This window comes from Syngnathus acus, chromosome 1, assembly GCF_901709675.1.
Source record: "Syngnathus acus chromosome 1, fSynAcu1.2, whole genome shotgun sequence".
Taxonomy (NCBI): Eukaryota; Metazoa; Chordata; class Actinopteri; order Syngnathiformes; family Syngnathidae; genus Syngnathus; species Syngnathus acus.
In genome coordinates this window covers 9,807,917-9,826,302 of record NC_051087.1, presented here as the reverse complement: position 1 = coordinate 9,826,302, position 18,386 = coordinate 9,807,917, and the positions used below count along the sequence as shown (strand labels likewise).

Below are 18,386 nucleotides of genomic sequence, written 5' to 3'. Positions count from 1 at the left end.
GGATATATCCTGTGCACTATAATTAGAAGACAATCCACCTGATGTACATTTTTGAGAATAACATTGTCTAGCCCAGATAGTACGGTAAAACCTGCAAATATAAATGCTCCTGAAGTCATACAATTCAATTCTTTATCACATTTTTATAGAAAAAGCTGCTTCCACAAGTCAAATTCCTTTCATGCATTTAGCCGGATTCTTGTGAGCGCATCCAAAGCATGTATAATGGAATTTTGTTTTGCTTTGACGTTTTCAACAAAACAGACAAATTTGTTTGATCAGTGACTTATTGGTTAGTATGAATGACTACCAGGCAAAGAGGAACTGTGTAATGATAGCCAGCTGAATATTTAACTCATGTCCTTGTTTTAACTTTACAATATTGCTCTCTTTACCGATCGAGACTTCAATGTGGGAGCTCCAGAGATTAAATCAGAATGATTTGGTTCAATTCATGTGATTTGGTGCAATTTGATGCACTCGCTTCTTATTAAATTAAAACTGATTTTCCGATTTAAATTGTTTTTTGTTACACTCATTTTGCAACACATTCCGCTAATTTTGATGTCATGTTTAGTTCATTCATAGCTATTTTATCCAGTTAATTCTGCTGGATGTCAATCACAAATCTAACACAGTTGCTGATCGATTTGTGAGTCAAGAACTGAGAGTGAAGCAGGTAAGGGGTTGACTAAACTTCACCCTACACATAAAAAAATTGAGTTTAGCGGGCAACTAGTTTACTGTTTTTTGAGAGGATTGCTTTGTGCATTTTTCCAGCCAGCGGTAACTGATTATTGTCTCAATTACACAGAAGAATTAAGTACTTAGCTTTCAGTTGCACGTTTAAAATGTGGTCAACGGACGTAATTTTCTATTCTTTTCCTCATACATCATCAGTAATACAAAACCGATGTACATGTCTGAATTCAATCAAACCAAAATGTTTTTTTTTTCAATGTGGAGACAAATCAACATTACCGTAGAACACAGGTGTCAAACTCAAGGCCCGGGGGGCCAGATACGGCCCGCCACATCATTTTATGTGGCCCGCGAAGACAAATTGTGCATCAAATTCGTGTGTCTTTACTAGAATTGCAAATTGTCTTCACTTTTAATATATATTTTTTAAAATATTTAAATATATATTTTTTAAATATTTGACCAGTTTTTACTCGTCTGATTTGGGAATTAGTTATTTGTCAGTTTGTTTTGTAGCTTTTACTGTATATAATATGTGGTGCTCATACATTTATTTGGGTTGACAGTCATAATGGCCCTCCGAAAGAAGCTATGACTACAATGCGGCCCGCCAAAAAAAAGAGTTTGACACCCCTGCCGTAGAACGTGGATCATTGACTTGGTGGCTGGGCACCAAGTAGCCTCAAAGGACCACATGAGTAACCTGCGGGTCTGTTTTAAAAATACCTAGCCAATTGATTAATCAAATATGAGTTGTTTGCTTTATATATCCGTCTCTCTATGTCAGCGATGTATAGTGACATGTCATGTACAATGTGTAGTTTGGCTCACGAAAGGTTGGGAAACACTGTCCTACAACAACTTGGAAGTCAACCATGTAACTGAACATATGGTGTTTGACTTTGGTGGGTGACAAACATCCCAATGTACCCTGGAACCTTTTATTTTATTTTCCCTTAGTTCTATTGAGAAAATTGGATTCTAATTATGAGGTTCAAGTAGCATGCCGAAAGAGACTGTGTTTGACGTCAGAGGTTAAACCAAATGTTTTCACTGCAGCATGTCCACCATGTTTGTACAGTGTGTTGCAACAAGACTTGCCATTGTTGTGAAGTGTATGGAAAAGGTTAGGCTTTGCTTGCTTTGTGTAGACCATTGTAAGATTGTGGTGAGAATATTATTGTCTCTCAAACATATGTTGAGGGGACAGTCTTTCCATTAGTCTTGGGTGACGACCTTTGTCAGATGACTAGAAGAGGTCAACAGAGGTTAAAGAAACGGCCGAGCTGAGAGAGAGGAGGGCCCCCCCCTCTAGTCATGCAGAAAGAGGCTGCCAGAAACTTTTACACGGGCATAATGTCCACACTCACACACACACACGCACCCACACACACTCAATTGGTCACTCTTGGATACACTCTGCAACCATTAGGAACAGCACTTCCTTGCCTCTGAGAAGCCAGACTTCATCTTTACAGAGGCGCAGACCCGTGTAGAAATACAAACGTGATCGTACTATTTCCAACACAAACACACACTCATCAAATGGTTCTGACTGAGCTCCCCCTCCCTTATGCACTTTTTTTTTTTTTTTTAACTTTCATTGAGTCATACAGTACATATAAAGTCAGGGCTCTGAGTACACTTTACAAAAACAAACTCGGATTAAAAGGATGTAATGACTAAATAATGAAAATATGTGCTTGTATAATATTAAGCATTATTGCATTTTGGTAATATTTTACCCAGCAATTAGAAGAGTATAGTCATTCATGCCTGGTATAGTAAATTCTTGCGATGCATATTTTAAGTTGCTTGAATATTATATTTTAGAGGTAATGTTTTCCTATTAAAAAAAAATATATATATATGCCCTCTTGCTGTCTGAGTGAATAGTCTCAAAGCACTGTGGGTAGTGAGCAGTGAAGCTCTTAAACTGGAGACAGCCTGCCGGACATAGCCGACCTCCTTTTTTCCACTTTATACACACCCTCACACATGCACACATTTGGCACTTTTTTTTTTACTCCTTGGTGAGTGTTATTGTCGCTTTGTTTACTTCGACATCTTTATAAAAGTTGTGTTATAATTTGTTAAAATAATCAGAAATATTCCCTGTCACTTCAATAGTGTTTAGATGCATTTGCATCAACAACAAATTATATACTATGTGTGCTTGATAGCTTTAAAATGCATTAAGATGTTTCCTTTTTATAAAATAAATAGAATGATTTCACCATTTATATTGCTTGCATGCTTGTTGTCTATTGATTGCATATACAATCGAAGAGAGTGGAGCTAGCATGACACGTGGAGTGTAAGTGTTGTGGCAAAGTGCACTGGAGGTCAGAGGACTGCACTGATGGGGTCAGATGCACTTCCAAGTCAAGGCAGGAGGTCTTCAGGAAAAAAGAACAACATTAAAAAGTACTTGAGTGTTGTTTAAAGTAGAGATAGAATATTAAGTTCTTTTAATGTTGTGCTTTAAAGCTAATTTACTGTATAGGTTATACAAACTAGCTTGCTAGAGTAGGATTTATAGTTTAAATTGTATCCTTATACTCATGTGTACAGAATTCTTGTTGGCTAAGCACTAGTTAATTGAGCTAAATTGATGATATTCCAAAGCTACAGCTCATAGTTTTCCTACAGAATAGCTTTGCATTAGAGTTAGAGGTCAACTTCTCCCATGTCACGTATTTATAATATTTGGGGCAGTATACACTACCGTTTAAAAGTTTGGGATCACTCAGACAATTTAGTGTTTTCCATGAAAACTAGCATAATTGCACAAGGATTTTCAAGAGTTTTCTAATCATCCATTTGCCTTCTAACACAATTAGCAAACACAATGGACCATTAGAACACTTGAGGGATGGTTGCTGGAAATGGGCCTATGTAGATATTGCATCAAAAAACAAACATTTGCAATAGCCATTTACCACACTAACAATGAGTGTATTCCTGATTAGTTTAATGTTATCCTCATTGAAAATTTGTGAATTTATTTTAGAAATAAGGACATTTCTAAGTGACCCAAAATCTTTGAAGGGTAGTGTACTGTATGTCTGTGAAGATTACCTGGATAATTCTTTTCCAAGATGCTTCATTTGATGGTATAAATTGTTCATATTATTTCAACACAAAATAAGAGCAAAGTGTTTTTTCAATATGTATTATTATTATTACTATTATTATTATAAATGCAGATGTATGGATTTTGATCATTACTTATTGTCAATCATTTCTTTCAAATAGTTGTAATAATATTCATCCTTTTTTCTCCTTACAAATACATCAAAATGAAAGAAAATGGTCAGATGTGTCACATGCAAGTAATGGTTGGCTATTAGCCAAAATTTAGGTAGATCTAATTTACAGGTTTTTAAATAAAACCTAATCACATCAACGTTTTCTTTCTTCTTCACTGAATGCCAGGTTTATAAGTGTGCATGCACTACTGTTAAATGAGAACAAAACCATATTTTGCACCTGTCTTTATGTGAAATCGAAAACATAATTGATGTACGTAAATAATAAAACTAAGAGCTGAGTTAAAGACAACAAGTCACCTGAAATTACTGAATCAGTGGTAAATGTTTTGGGGGAATAAAGAGTTTTTAATTACAGTTGCAGTAAATGCTGTAATGAGCCTAAAGGCGAATGTAAAAATAACGTAAGTGTAAGATACTTAAGGACAAAAAAATGGACATGCGTGAATAAAATGTTAATGACATTCATTTAAATACATATAATTTCTGTAATCCAAAAGTCGTTATGATATTATAAATGCATGCAAGGTATATTAATTTCTTTGGTGGCATAGGCTGTTGTTGAGAATAATAAAGATAACAATAATATTAATAATGATAATAACAATGATAGTGGACTATCATGTAAACAAGAAAATGTATAGGCCATGCACGGCCAGGCTACCATTTGCTAGGCCTGCTATGTTCTCTTTTCGGGTGTTAAGTGTTAGGCCTACACCAAAGCCAGGCTAATAAATAAATAATACAAAAAAAAAAAAAAAAGGAAGCTCATTTGAAAGTGATATGTTCCTACTACTTACAGCCTTCTTTTAAACACTTAAGGGCCAGTGTCCGACCCTTTGAACTGTATACTGTAGGCTTAACGCCATAAATGCTTAAGTTGGCACTAACAAAAGTGTCTGTTTACACATGCAGGCTTGATGACAGCGTCATACGTCCCCATCATAGAGGCTGAAGTACTTGCTGGTGTTGGAGAAACAGAGGTAAGGCGTGTTTGAACCCGGGTACACGACGGGCAATGGCATGGGCATCAGGCACCTCCCCAGCAGGCTGCTCTCCTTGTACAAGGCGGGGAGCTGACCCACCACCACGGGCTTCACCGTCTCCGGGAAGTCGCTCACTGGTCCGTCGATTTCACTCGAGATTTGCCGTTTCAATTTATTCCTACGGTTCTGGAACCATATTTTCACCTGCGTTTCGGTGAGCTGCAGAGAGCTGGCGAGACAGGCGCGCTCCGCGCTGCTCAAGTAGCGCTTCATGTCGAACGTAGACTCCAACTGGAAGATCTGTCTCTTGGAAAAAATGGTGCGCGTTTTCTTTTTCGTGATCATTTTACTCTTCTTCGTGGGACTGTCCGCTTTAAGAGGTTCCGTGGTCGTGGTGGTGGAGCTACAGTCATCGCAGCTGCTGTCTCCGCTCTCGAAGCGCGCCTCCGCAGCCCGACCGTTGTCGATGGCCGAGTCGCTGGCCCGGTTATTCTCGTGGGAAAAGTCTACAGAAAAACAACAACAACTACTTGAACCTCCTATCCGATTGTGTCATCCGAAATTGTGCGTATAACGTGTGATGCGTTGTTGTGATCGGAATCAAATAATCACTTACCACTTTCGTCCGAATCTTGCCTGTGCTGGGTTCCGGGTCCCTCCAGTTTGCTCTGCAGGATGCGGCCTTTACACTTCGCCGTGGCCGAGACATCGTGCTCTCCGTGGGGATGACAGCTGTCACTGGCGCGCCCGCTTGTTTTCAGATTTAGGATGTTATCAATGGTGAATTTGAGAGAGGCGCTGGGACGACATGTTGCGTCCACTTTACTCATATTCTCCAATGCGTAAACTCCCCCTTTGTTTCTTTCTCTTCTTCGATAAACGCAAGCACTAAGGTGTCGATGGTGTACACACCATAGCAGCATCCACTGAGCACACGCTGCTTGGCTGGAGAGTCTGAGTGTGTAATGTCAGCGCTCACATCACGTTGGATGGGGCGAACTACAGGCTCGCGCCGATTGGTCCAAACCACAAGCGGTGTAGACCAATCACAGCAAAGGGATGCGACAAGAACGAGAGCGTTGTACTGTAGCTCCCCTCCTCGCTTTGCCCAAGCTACATCTTCCCCATCAAAACTTGCTGTTCGCTTTTCAGGAGGGATTTTTTTTCCCATTTAATAGATATATATTTTAAAGTGTATGCATTTACATGTGCTGTGCGTGCGATCGTGTATCGGTGACTTGCTCAACTCTTCCAAATATAAAATTGAAAAACGGATGCTCTCTAACACTTTTGCTAAATAAGGCACCCAAAATTTTAGAAACGTGGTCATATGTGTTACTGCATGGTGATATTCAAAACAGAATTATCCCAGAAAGACATTTGATCTTTCATATTATCCCATTTGGTTGTGCAGATGCATGCCTTAGGACATAATTAAACTTTTTATTCAGACTGGGTGTAGTGTAAGATTTTCTTGGAAAAAAATTAATCCCAATTCAGATGCCACTGTTATTTGCTGATTTGCTTGATTTATTTGGTAATAAAGGTCTTTTTTATTTGCAACTCCATTCATACACAACAGCTTTAAATAAACATAATTATTGGAAACGGCAATATATTTATATACCCATTTGAGCCTAATTAAAACAGTGCAGTACAATTGTAACCTGTTTTGTAAATTTTCTCTGATCCTGCGGTCAAAAAAGATTTTTGAAAAACAATAATTCTGACTTTGTAAAGTAGTAATAATAATAATAATTAATAATAATAATAATAAAATATTTACTTGAAAGTTAGTTCCTAAACCTTGCTATTTAATAAATTGCGTTTTAAGCAGTGAAAACACAGAGTAAAAACAAGTCAGTATTTGTATCCATTTATTGAGTGGAAAAAATGATAACATTGAAAACGTGTATGTCTTTTTAATATAAAATCTTGGCAAAAATAGTTGCTTATCAAACAGAGTACACGGCACTCGGTTTATTATTTTATGTTGGCAGTAGCAGACAAACACACACTTTACACACAAACATGACTTCATTTTGTGTCATATTGATTCCTTCGAATGCTATCTGCGACTGCCAGTGACATTGCGTGTTATTGCACTTATTGTCGTAGAAATATCGAAATAATACTTTGATACTGTACTTTACACCAAGCCGCTCATCTGCGACCTCAGTATGCTCATGGAGTGGGCCAGGGAGGACAGGGGATACGCGATAGAGTTCGAGAAGACCTGATGTCCGTTCAAATTAAAAGCCATTGCAGGAGGTCCGTCATGATACAAAATGGGGACTCTTATCACCCTCTGGCTCGGGTTGGGAATGTGTACAGTCTCGAGATCCGCCGCCAGCTGTCTCTTCCATTTATTCCTGCGGTTCTGGAACCAGATCTTGACTTGGGTCTCTGTCAGGTGGAGTGATGCGGCCAGGCCGGCCCTCTCCGAGCTGCTCAGGTACCGTTTCATGTCAAAGGTGGACTCCAGTTGAAACACTTGGCTTCGGCTGAACACAGTTCGGGTTTTCTTCTTCCTGGTGGTGTTCGAGTCAGGGGGCGCATCAAAGCCACTCTGAGCTTCGTCGTGGATATCAATCAGGTTGCCGTCCCCTAATTTCCTGTCCGACTCGTAGCTGTCGTCTGTAATCGGTTCTGAGACGGCGGGAGAACTTCTGTCACTGGTCGACACCGAGCAGCAGTGGTCCTCGGACCTCGTGTTAACAGATGGACCTGAGACCAAAATGAAACGATTTGCACACCTCTCGCCCTGGCGCATGCATGCATTCATGAGCAATCAAGTCAACGTGCAATGTCACCTTTATAAAATACGCTATTGATTGGCTTGTTTTTTTCTGATGCAAACGTGATAGAAGTTATGTATTGATTTCCATCTTTTGGGACGCTCTCTGACAGGTGTACAAGAAGGAGCGATTATTTTGCTGTTTCAGAATTTATCAGCGGTGTGTGTGTGTGCGCGTGTGTGAGTGCAATACGATTTTTTGCAACCTCCATCCTTACATTCATTTTGCTCTTTATCTTAAACGACGTTTTGAGCGATACTTACTGCACGGGGTAGTCAAAACTCTTGGGTACCAGTTTACCAGCGGCTCCGCGCTTATGACGCCGCGCCGCGAGACCGGGCTGGCAGAGTCCGAGCGCGCCGCAGCTCCATACCGGCTGCTTTCGGAAGGAGAATCCCGCTCGTGTGGCCCCGACGCCAGTAGATTCTCAATGAAAAAAGACGACGCCCTCGGTGATGACAATAGAGGCGTGTGGGTGTCCATCAGCTTCTTCTGCATGTTTTCCAAATTTTGCAAAAAATCAAACCGATCCCGAGTCCATTAAGCGTTAAAACAGCGTCCAAAAAGTCCAAAAAGGCACGTGAAGCATCTCTGCTGTGCTGGGACGGAGAGTCGCTGCAGGGACGGGGCGACGGACAAGCACTACTGTACAGTGAAAGGTCCAGTCGCGCGCTTGGCGTGCACTGGGGGCCATCCAGTGATTGGACGAGCACAATAGCAAATGGGCTTTTCCGAGGAAAGGCGAGTCGCTGTATCGTTACACTGTGCAGTGACTGTTGCTACTGTAAAAGCCCCCGCAGGCTCTGCTCAGTCCATATTTGGGTCAATTAGAATCCAAATCACGAATGAAGATCCACACGAAGCATCCATCTCTCCAACATATTGTGTACACAAGGCAGCGTTGAGATCTTTAAACGGTCGGAGTTGGAGTTTTTGCATTCCAAGTTCTCATACCTAACTTTTTCATGAAGGAAATGGCCGACCCGATTATAATGGTGAACGCAAATAATAATAATAATTGCAAAAGCTGCATGTAAGAATGCGATATTAGTTAATTATGGAACAAAATTCTGAAAAAAATCAATAGTATAAAATGAAATATCATAAGCGATATTGTTTTCTTTTTATGAAAGTGCAGCAGGACTTTTTTTCATAAAGTGAGCAGTGTAGAAAAGTGCAACTATAACACATTATGACATGAAAACATTTGACATTGGTTGTTGCTTTAGCTCCTTTAAAAGAGGCTCTTAAAATACAACTGTAGGATGCATTTTTTGTAATAATATATACAGCCAGTCATGATGTGTGCTGCCCATGCATAAGCTGGGCTACGCACCTTCGACACTTTTTATTCCTTCCTACTGTATACACGTGACACTTGTGATGATAAAACAATATGTAGGAACACTAATTGGCCCAAAACATTACACGATTTGCCCTCAATTTGGTTCTTAACATTTTTATTAGTAGTTTTTAAAAAGTTTCTGCCTGCCACATAAAACGACGTTGAGGGTCAAATCCAGCCCGGGGGCCTTGAGTTTGATACCTGTATCTGTGTCGTTATACAAATTTGTGTAGTTTGACGACTGCACTTGCAGAATCTAATGAGATCCAGTGAAACAACCGTATAAAAAGTCTGTCTTCGCAAGTATGATTTGTTTTAATCGACACTTATTATCGAGAGCAGTGGCTAATAATTCAATATTCCCACTCACTGAATAAGATCACAAGATGATATAAATATCTTTCAGCAGTATGCAGTGTATTTTTCATCCTGCAAATACCAATCGTATAACTGTTCAACTAATACTACTCTCACAATGTCAGTCAATACTGAGCATTACAATATTTTGTTCTAACTCTTGTACAGTACACATCATAAGTGTCAGAGTCATAAATATGATGAAGTTTCTGTATTGATTTTTCTATTAAATTGGGGCCAAGGAGTCTGGCAACAACTTCCTGTTGACATATTTTGGGCCACAGTTAGTTTGACTCCAAATCAACATCCCCAAAACAATTTAGTGACAGCATTCTACCCCCAGTCCCTCTATTGAGGAAATACTTCCCAACAAGTAAAAAAAAAAAAAGATTGCACCAAAGTATATTAAAAAAAACTGTTCTTTGGTCAGATGGTTGTTAGCATACTTGCCAACTTGAATATTTTAAAGGTTTTTCTGCTGAGTTAAGACTCAATATAAATATGTTTCTAAAGTAGGCTACATTTTTAAAATGCTGTCCATAAATTCAACTACTGGATATGCCCAGATACAGTTTCCAAGGAAAATCACTTTATTAAGACTTCATCGGATAAGTGTTTCATCGTTTGATCATCTGAAAGATTGAAATAAGTGCTGACGGGCGTCTTTACCCTTTTAGTGCAAATGGCAAGACATTTGAGCTTTTTATTTCCCTCAATGGAGTCAGCGGCTATGACCTTTAACTTGAGTCTCTTTTTCTTCTCCTCCTACAGTCCCGCAGGTTAGACTTAGCCTTTGACACAGGATCAGCGGTAATGTTGCTCTTCAAACTAGCACGCGGCGCAGACATCGGTAACATGAGCCCTGCGCCGAACAACTGAGTATTCCACCTGTCTTCTCGGTGAGGAGCCCAAGTGTAGCCCTTTTTTGTCTCTTCATTTCTTGAAACGGGTCCGAAATATCTAATGACAACAAAAAATTAAAAGGGTGGAGGTTCTTCTTTTTCCTGGCAAATGCACAAATTAAGAGAAGCTTTCAGAGTGCTGCTTAAATTTAGGACATTTTTATTTGCCATCTGTGAAATTTATTTGGGTGTGCTTGTTAAGCGCCCACATTAGATCAGTCTTCTGTGTGTACATTGGGCCATGTGAGTGATGTTGCTCCCTGGCCAACGCCGCCTGCACAGGGGGGGCCCCACAGACCCAGAGGCTCCTCTCACTTTGCTCTCTACACTCGTTTTCTCTTCTTCCTCTGATCCTCATCCATCTTGACGTGCCCTTTGCTTTTCATGGCCTGCCGGCTCGCTCCGCAGCCACGACCCCTCCGTGCCGCCACAGCTCGCGACATCGGCTCTCATCCGCGCTCCATGTTTCGTCACACAAAATCATATCATCGGCATCTGCTCCGGGACACGGTGGGAGCAAATTGAGCGTGTTTCTCTTGTTTTGATGACCAGCTCTTGATGTTGGACACAGTGGATTAGCATCTGCTACGACAAAGTCGTCTTGAGCACGACAGCAAGAGTAAATTGAAAACTGCCGGACATTTTTGTGCAAATCTTACTTTGAAGCAGAGTCAAACATTTAGTCAAGTTGGCAACCCCGACTGTTTCCATTCGCTCCTCTTTGGGGTTGCAGCTTTCCTTTACTCACATGTCTAATTACACTTTCATACCAGCCATTAGTCAATCGAGTGTGATTGTAATGGCTGTGGGCTTTGCTGCTCTTTGACTCGTACAGTCAATGAAAGTGGAGACAGTTTGACCCACTTAATTCCACTGGAGGCGGAGAGACACAGACAGGAGAATCTCCTCTTGGGCCTTTCACAGCTCTTTACACGAAAACACTCAAATTCACTCAACTGCATCGAACTCAGCTAACCTGTTTGACATGAAGCAGCAGCATTGCATCAAATTGTGTAAAAATACTCAACATTGGCCTCCAACTTGTGGTTAATGAATGACACTTGTGAAACATATTTGTCTGTGCTTTCTTGGGGGCCCTCTGATGGCTAACAAAGTGAAATGCACCGGAAACCATGCAAAACACCAAAACTGTTTTGGTAGGAATTTAGTACGATTTTAGACAAAATGTCAAGTCATTACTAGTAATGCAGAAGTAATAACCCAATCACCTTTTAGAGATTATGGCAAAATAATCTGTGATTGCAATGTTTTACATAATACTGCAGACATGAAAGTGAAGATTGGCGATTGCTTAAGTCGCATTAACTACTCATCTTTAACATTCCAAATTGTTATATGAGTGTAAAATAATCATAGGTTCATATAAATTTCAAATTATGTACATAGCAGTAACTTTGATGGTTTACGTAGTTAGCTGTTATTTTATTGTAGATGTATATTTTTTCAAGCCATTGTTTTCTCTTCAACCTCATTGCACCAAGCAGCAATATGGAACTTGCTGAAGTTAGCTCGATTTGCAAATGTTGTTCATGATGACCGTTCTACTTGCAAGTTTTGTGTGTGTAATTTTCCTGGCGAATATGTTAGAACTCCAAACTCATTTCACATCAGAGGTTTCATTTCTGCACGTCCGCCATGTTTTGCAGATTGTATTGCTGCATGCCACGCCTTTGTTTTGAAGTGTTGCTCTGCGGGGGTTCAAACATTTGAACAGAGGTCTCGCAAGCAAAATATCCTTATGTTCATGGTGTCAACTCTTGTTTGAATGGAGAACAGTACGTTCCTTTTTGTACAGTTTCTTACCAATCACACGCATGGACACACTGACTATACATCCAGTATTTGAGTTTTCATGAAATCTAAGTGATGTCCACCTTTCACATTTAACCTGTTCGATGAACATTTCCATCTGTTTTAACAAAGCATGCACTCTTATACTCTTCAGTAGGTAACCAAATCTTGTTTGTGCCCCTTTATCAAGCTAGCCGAGCCGGAATGCGCTTGCTCTGGTATTAATAATTCACTGTGCATAATAAGTTGATGCCGCAGAGTTTGTTCTCATTGATAGTATTAGCGGAGGTGAGCGTTCTCAGCCAGACTCCGTGACGCCAGCGGACCGGCATAAAGTGGGCTTTAATTGCCCATAATCTCTACCGTGCTCTTTCCCCTCAGTGCAAGTCAACAACTTCTATAGCCTACAAATGCCAGACCTTAGCAGGACAGTTTTAACTCCATATCAGCGAAAGGCTCACAAAGCAGGAATGCTTGGAGGAGATTTTCAACTCACAAATCAAAGGACTTAAGAGGGTTTAGGGATTTTTACACCCGCTCCAGTGTTTTCAGATTTACAGTCATGTATTCAGGAAGCAAAATAACACCATGGGACAAAATTCTTTTCCTTCTATGGTTAAATTTGTGATCTCAAGACACAGTTATTAGAAGCAGTGAAGAACACCATTTTATGTCTTAATGCTGCTCATTGTTCTCATTAGAACTGCTGCAAAATTCTGCTTTACACATCTGAATTGAAACAGGCTTGTCATCTTTTTTTTTTCTCATGTCATAGATAAAATGTGACACTTATTGATACATTGATTATCATCTTGGGGGTCAGGCTTTCATTTTGAGATTGATATGAGGCTTATCACCTCCAAAATGTAAATAAAGACCATGTTTACCACTCAAATCAGCTTTTCGTGGAAGGATGTACAGCAATCATTAAGCTAAACGTGTATAAATGATTTAATGAGAAAAGTTCGTGGCAGGTTAAACTCAATAGAATTGCTCCTCTTATAAGGCCACATGAGCGCGGAGGATTTGTGAGGGGAATGTCCGTTTGTTTAACCCCTTCACGGCACGTTAACCCCTGTCACGACCTTCTCGTCAGCTCAGTGCAAACACTCCGAAAACTACTCTTTTCTCCACTTTCCTTGCCCTGCCATCATACTTTTAGATATAAATTGTTTCCAATTTTACTGGATGTTTTCCAGCAAAAAGATTCGTTTTGATCAATTGATACTAAAAAAAGGCAGTATCTCTATCAAATACACGGATTACAATAATGCCCGTTTTGCTGGATATGGATGATGGATGTCTATTTGGCACTCGCTGATTGCGGGGACACGCAGGCACCCTCGCGGAAAAACATTCACATTCCACAGTTTTGCAATAAAATATAATCATCTACATCGCACCAAACGTGCAAAACTTGCGAGAGAGAAGTAGCGGGACAAAGATTTAGGATACCATCACGATTAAAATGGCTTATTTTTATGAACGCAACTCGTGCAAGTGAATTATGGGACAATGGCACTGTTCTGTTGAGGTCCGTGATTTTATTTATTTCCAAGCATCTTTGCAGAATGTTGTCGTTTGCGTCTCATTCGTGATTATTAAAAGTGTTTTTTGTTTTGACCATCCGCTCTATGTTGCCCATATAATTGTTGGTGTAAACAAGTATTAATTTTTAATTTTCCGATTTTACCAATCACCACTGTTCAAGGGAATTTGTCATAAACATTGTAATGTAGGTGGATATATTGAGACGATTAAATTAAAGCAGCCATATTCATCTTTCTTTTTCCAGTATTTTATATTGTATAGTATTTTTTTAAACAATACGCATCGTTTATTCTAATATATAACACCGTGTGTGTGTGCGCGCGCATGTGTATTTTTTAACTACAAATCGATTGTGCACGTTTTAATTAGATGGATCGCATTATCGGTGCGGCATAAATTAAACGAGAACTATACGTTTGATCGTCTGCCACCTACAACGACCGAAGTAAAACTAGTTATAATAAGTTAATCTATTCAGAAAGTAATCTTGTTGATTGCGTTCTTTAAAACACATCTAATATTTGAGGAAGAATGTATCGATTTCAATGTTGTGTGTGTGTGTGTGATATATATTTAATACATAATATATACATACATATTCTTTTAATTAATTAAAATATGTATTTAGTTGGTTAAAGCATTTATTTTGCCTCCATTTTACATCAGAAATAAGACTCAGAAATATCAGAAATAAGACTTGGAGTGAAATAAATGAAAAGCCGGAGAGATGACCAGAGTGAAGAGGAGGCAGGTAAAGACATCCTGAAGATACATACAATTATTTTGGACATGCACACATTTGTCGATGCGATTTACTGTGCGCGCGCGCGTTGTATACCAGAGAACCCTGGTTTCTTCAGTCTTGTCACGCAATGTTTCTTGTAGCTCCGCCCATCTTTCACTTCGAGGCTTCCACAGTCTCCCTCACACACTTGCGCACACACTTGCACACACGGCCTATTTTCAGTAGCTCGATCTGTGCATGACTGCAGTGGTTATCATCCACCCTCAATGTGCAAAGGTTGAGGTCTTATTGCCTAGCCAATGATGTCTATAAATGACAGGGGCCGTAACTGTCATCTCTTTGAAACCAGAGGTACAGTTTGGTGATATAAGGATGGCACCTGACCCCAAATAGCAAATTTCTGCAAATAATTTCTGACCTACTTTCATTTTAATTGCTGATAATAATACAGTCATTTTAACCATTAATATACAACAAGTAATACTCCCCAAAGACTTCATTAGCATTTCACCCATAAACATTCTCAAACCTTGCAGTATCCTTAAAAATACATGAAACACATGCCCACTAACATGATGACGAAGACTTCATTTATAGAGCGTATTTTACAAAAGCTGCAAACCTAACAAAGCGCTTCCTACAACAATGGCACAACCACAAAGACAGTGAAAACTGTAAATTGACACACAAACGAATATACAGTAGCAGAAGAGTAACAGTCGCAAGTCATTCGAAAGCCAACAAATACAAATAGGCCTTTAAACCAGTTTTAAAAATGGACAGAAAGGGTGCTTGCCTAACATTTAAGATGTGACCATGATGATGATGATCATGATGATCATGATGATGGACCCTGTGAGACAAACCAGTCACAGCAAACATGGGCGCTGCCATCTGTCAATTACAATTGCAACACTGTGTTGTTAGATTTATAATTGGATGAGTGAATGTGTGAAAACAGAACTTCTGTCTACACAAAAGCCTTTTGTTTTCCTCCTCCAAAGTTTGGCTGAGTCTAAGTTTCTTTGGTGTCTTCATCCAACTCATTCAGCCATCATGAAAATGTACCAGAATAATGAAACACTAGGCTGTCTAAGTGGCCATTTCTAACAAAATGCTTCCTTTTATTAATTCAATTTTCCTTGTTGGCTGTACATTATTTTAATGTGCCCTATGTGTGGCTAATAGGTAGTTAAATGATACTAAGTCAACTTTTAAAAAACAACAACAACATAGTTGTACTATCCACAACAAGCTATTTGGTAAAAAAATTATCCTTTTGATGAAGTACCGTGTATTCAATTCTCATAATTAATAGTGCAGTGACAAACACGTTTCTTTAGTTAAATAGCAACTTTAAATTGTCCATAGATGTGAACGTGAGTGTGAATGGTTGGTAATTTTAAACATCTACATATGTGGTGTGTGATTATCTTGTGACCACTTCAGGGTGCACCCCGTCTCTCAGCCTATCCCTGTTCAGCTTCAGCTCATGCCTGCACCCCTACCTACTGAGGATAAACACTCAGGATGGGTGGATAACATGCTTTCAGAAAATTGCTTTTGAAAAACATTTGTTGTTAGATTGCTAACTGAATCTTGCCAAGTGAATGTCAACTGCACCTTATAGTGACAGTATTTTAGTATTAATTCATTTTCCACACATTTTTGGCCTCTCTCTCTCTCTCTCTCTCTCTCTCTCTCTCTCTCTCTCTCTCGGCCTCTCTCTCTCTCTCTCTCTCTCTCTCTCTCTCTCTCTCTCTCTCTCTCTCTCTCTCTCTCTCTCTCGCTCTCGCTTTCTATATCACAAGGGGGCGCCAATCTCTTACTTTTCCTTTAATAGTGAAATAACAACATAGGCACTGTGTGTTGAGGCTTTTGTAATTTACTCCCGAGAAGGCTGCCAATTATTTAAAATCGTGCATATTTAAATAATTGGGTTTTTCTTTTTTGCAGCCAAAAACTGAAAATTTTGTTTTGCTTAAATTTTGTGTGAGTGAAAACCTACCATTAGATGGTAGCAGAGTAAAATTTAAGGTAACCACCTTACTTGTGAGAAAGCAACTCTCGTGGTTTCTTTTCACTGGTTGACATGGCAACGGGGATGATGAAATAATTCTTGTATCGTGCTCTACCTGGTTTCCCTTTCCAAGGTCCCTCTCACCTCTTTGATTGGATTTGGAAAAGGCTAATGGGTCCAAACTTCACTTTGACAGATCGTGCTGTCCTCTTACATGTCCACATCTCAAATATGAAAAAGGAAGTTCAAAGTAATTTGTGATGTCTTTTTGTCCTACTGGGATATATTTTAGGGCTGATTAATCTGCGAAGGGAATGTAAATGCAACGCATCTTTTGAAAATGACACCAGTCCAATTACTTACATAGTGATATTGATCCGTGTCTGGCTGCTGGTGATTGAAACAGAACAAAGTGAATTAGCATGACATAGTTACATTTGCACATCTCATGGGATGTTTATTATAGTGCTTGTAGTTAGTAGAGGTGGCAAAGTAGTAGATAAATTACACACTCCCTCAGTATGATGCGAGAGAGTTCTTCAACACTGACCTACAATCATAGTGTTACGTCAATCAAACTGGACATTGTTATCTTTGTAAACTTCTAACTTTTTTTATGCAGCCTGAATCTCTTTCGATTCTGCACCAGTAACTAACAATGTGCCCAGTTCATAAATCAATGTATAGAGGATAAGGAAAAATGAATTTTACAATTGTAAAGGCAGCATGACTGATGGAGGAAACATATCGAACGGTCATTTCTAGTTGTTTTTTGTTTTTTTGCACCTGCATATTGTGCAAGTACAGAAACAGTGAAACAAAGGTGTGATTGGTCTGAATTGTGAGAAAAAAAAACAAAATCAATATTTGCTTGACATTAATAAAAAAATGAACCATGGACATGTATGTCACTAGCCAAAGACACTAAATATTATAATAATAATAATAATAATATACAATATTAAACAAATATAATACACAAATGTAAAAGTATATTTTATGTGGAGTTTAACCTAATTGTTTGAACTATTTCGAGATGTATCAAAGACAGTACACTCTTTTCATGTTGTAGGCAGCAGGAGGAGGAGTTCCGACTGAATATCCTCCACATCCCTGCGCGAGCATTTGACATTTTAACTGGAAGCATTGGGTCCACTCAGATGAGTCATCACACACACAAATGTCTCACATCATGACAGCCGGCGTTTCACCCAATCCTCGAGTGTGACCTCCAATGACAGCTTTGAACTCTCATTACATTCAAAGGCGTCAAAATGGCACTTCTAATGAGCGTCTGAACGGGTTGGTTTCGAAGGAAACTCTTCATTCTCACTTCTCTCAACAGCCTTCTTTTGCCCTGTGAGCTTCAGAAATAATTCAAATGGTCTTGCATTATTTACAAATATTGTTTTCTGGAGCCAGTCTCCCAATTCTGCAATCTAACCTAATCCACAGAGGTAATGCCGGCATGTGCGTTGAATGACGAGCAGCATTTCAAATATGCTGATATACGGCAATGTTTTGGGGATTTGCAGAAAAGAGGAAATTCAATAGAATGGTAGCCCATCAAGCGCTACATCATTTTTTCTTCCCCTGGGGCTGCAAGAGACAGTGATATTTCAGACCTATTACTGTTATTTTGAAGGGGACCACACAGCACTGCATTAGATGAACTGCCTCCAGTCTGAGTGAGCAGATTTGGCCGTTTGTCAAACTCTGTGCTCTGAAGTTTGACCAAGCAATTAATAGAGGTGGTCACACATATGCTCTGATAAATGGGAAAGGTGGTGAGAATATTTAGGATGGATGAATGGTGTGTGCACTACCAAATCCACTTTTGCCTTTCTTCCAGATGACTCAAATCATTCACCATTTGTACCACAACAGCTCAGAGGA

The 18,386-nt window shown here is 39.5% G+C and overlaps 2 protein-coding genes across 2 annotated transcripts; both read right to left on the bottom strand.

Moving 5' to 3' along the window:
* Positions 1 to 4,184: 4,184 nt before the first annotated feature.
* Positions 4,185 to 5,921, bottom strand: hmx4 (H6 family homeobox 4). Its single transcript, XM_037260052.1, has 2 exons — positions 5,577 to 5,921; positions 4,185 to 5,466 (listed from the first exon to the last, which is right to left on the bottom strand). The coding sequence occupies exons 1-2, from the start codon at positions 5,881 to 5,883 to the stop codon at positions 4,904 to 4,906; spliced, it is 870 nt and encodes a 289-aa protein (XP_037115947.1). The 5' UTR covers positions 5,884 to 5,921; the 3' UTR covers positions 4,185 to 4,903.
* Positions 5,922 to 6,867: 946 nt separating this feature from the next.
* Positions 6,868 to 8,415, bottom strand: hmx1 (H6 family homeobox 1). The gene is made up of 2 exons (XM_037260838.1): positions 8,022 to 8,415; positions 6,868 to 7,687 (listed from the first exon to the last, which is right to left on the bottom strand). The coding sequence occupies exons 1-2, from the start codon at positions 8,254 to 8,256 to the stop codon at positions 7,110 to 7,112; spliced, it is 813 nt and encodes a 270-aa protein (XP_037116733.1). The 5' UTR covers positions 8,257 to 8,415; the 3' UTR covers positions 6,868 to 7,109.
* Between the last annotated feature and the right edge of the window lie 9,971 nt (positions 8,416 to 18,386).

Bases quoted from the DNA above. Each gene is read 5' to 3' on its own strand.
- hmx1 (XM_037260838.1), bottom strand. From the start codon at position 8,256: ATGCAGAAGAAGCTGATGGACACCCACACGCCTCTATTGTCATCACCG. The intron at 7,688-8,021 runs GTAAGTATCGCT...TTTTGGTCTCAG, and splicing joins AGTTTTGACTACCCCGTGCA to GTCCATCTGTTAACACGAGG.
- hmx4 (XM_037260052.1), bottom strand. From the start codon at position 5,883: ATGCTGCTATGGTGTGTACACCATCGACACCTTAGTGCTTGCGTTTAT. The intron at 5,467-5,576 runs GTAAGTGATTAT...GTTTTTCTGTAG, and splicing joins GCAAGATTCGGACGAAAGTG to ACTTTTCCCACGAGAATAAC.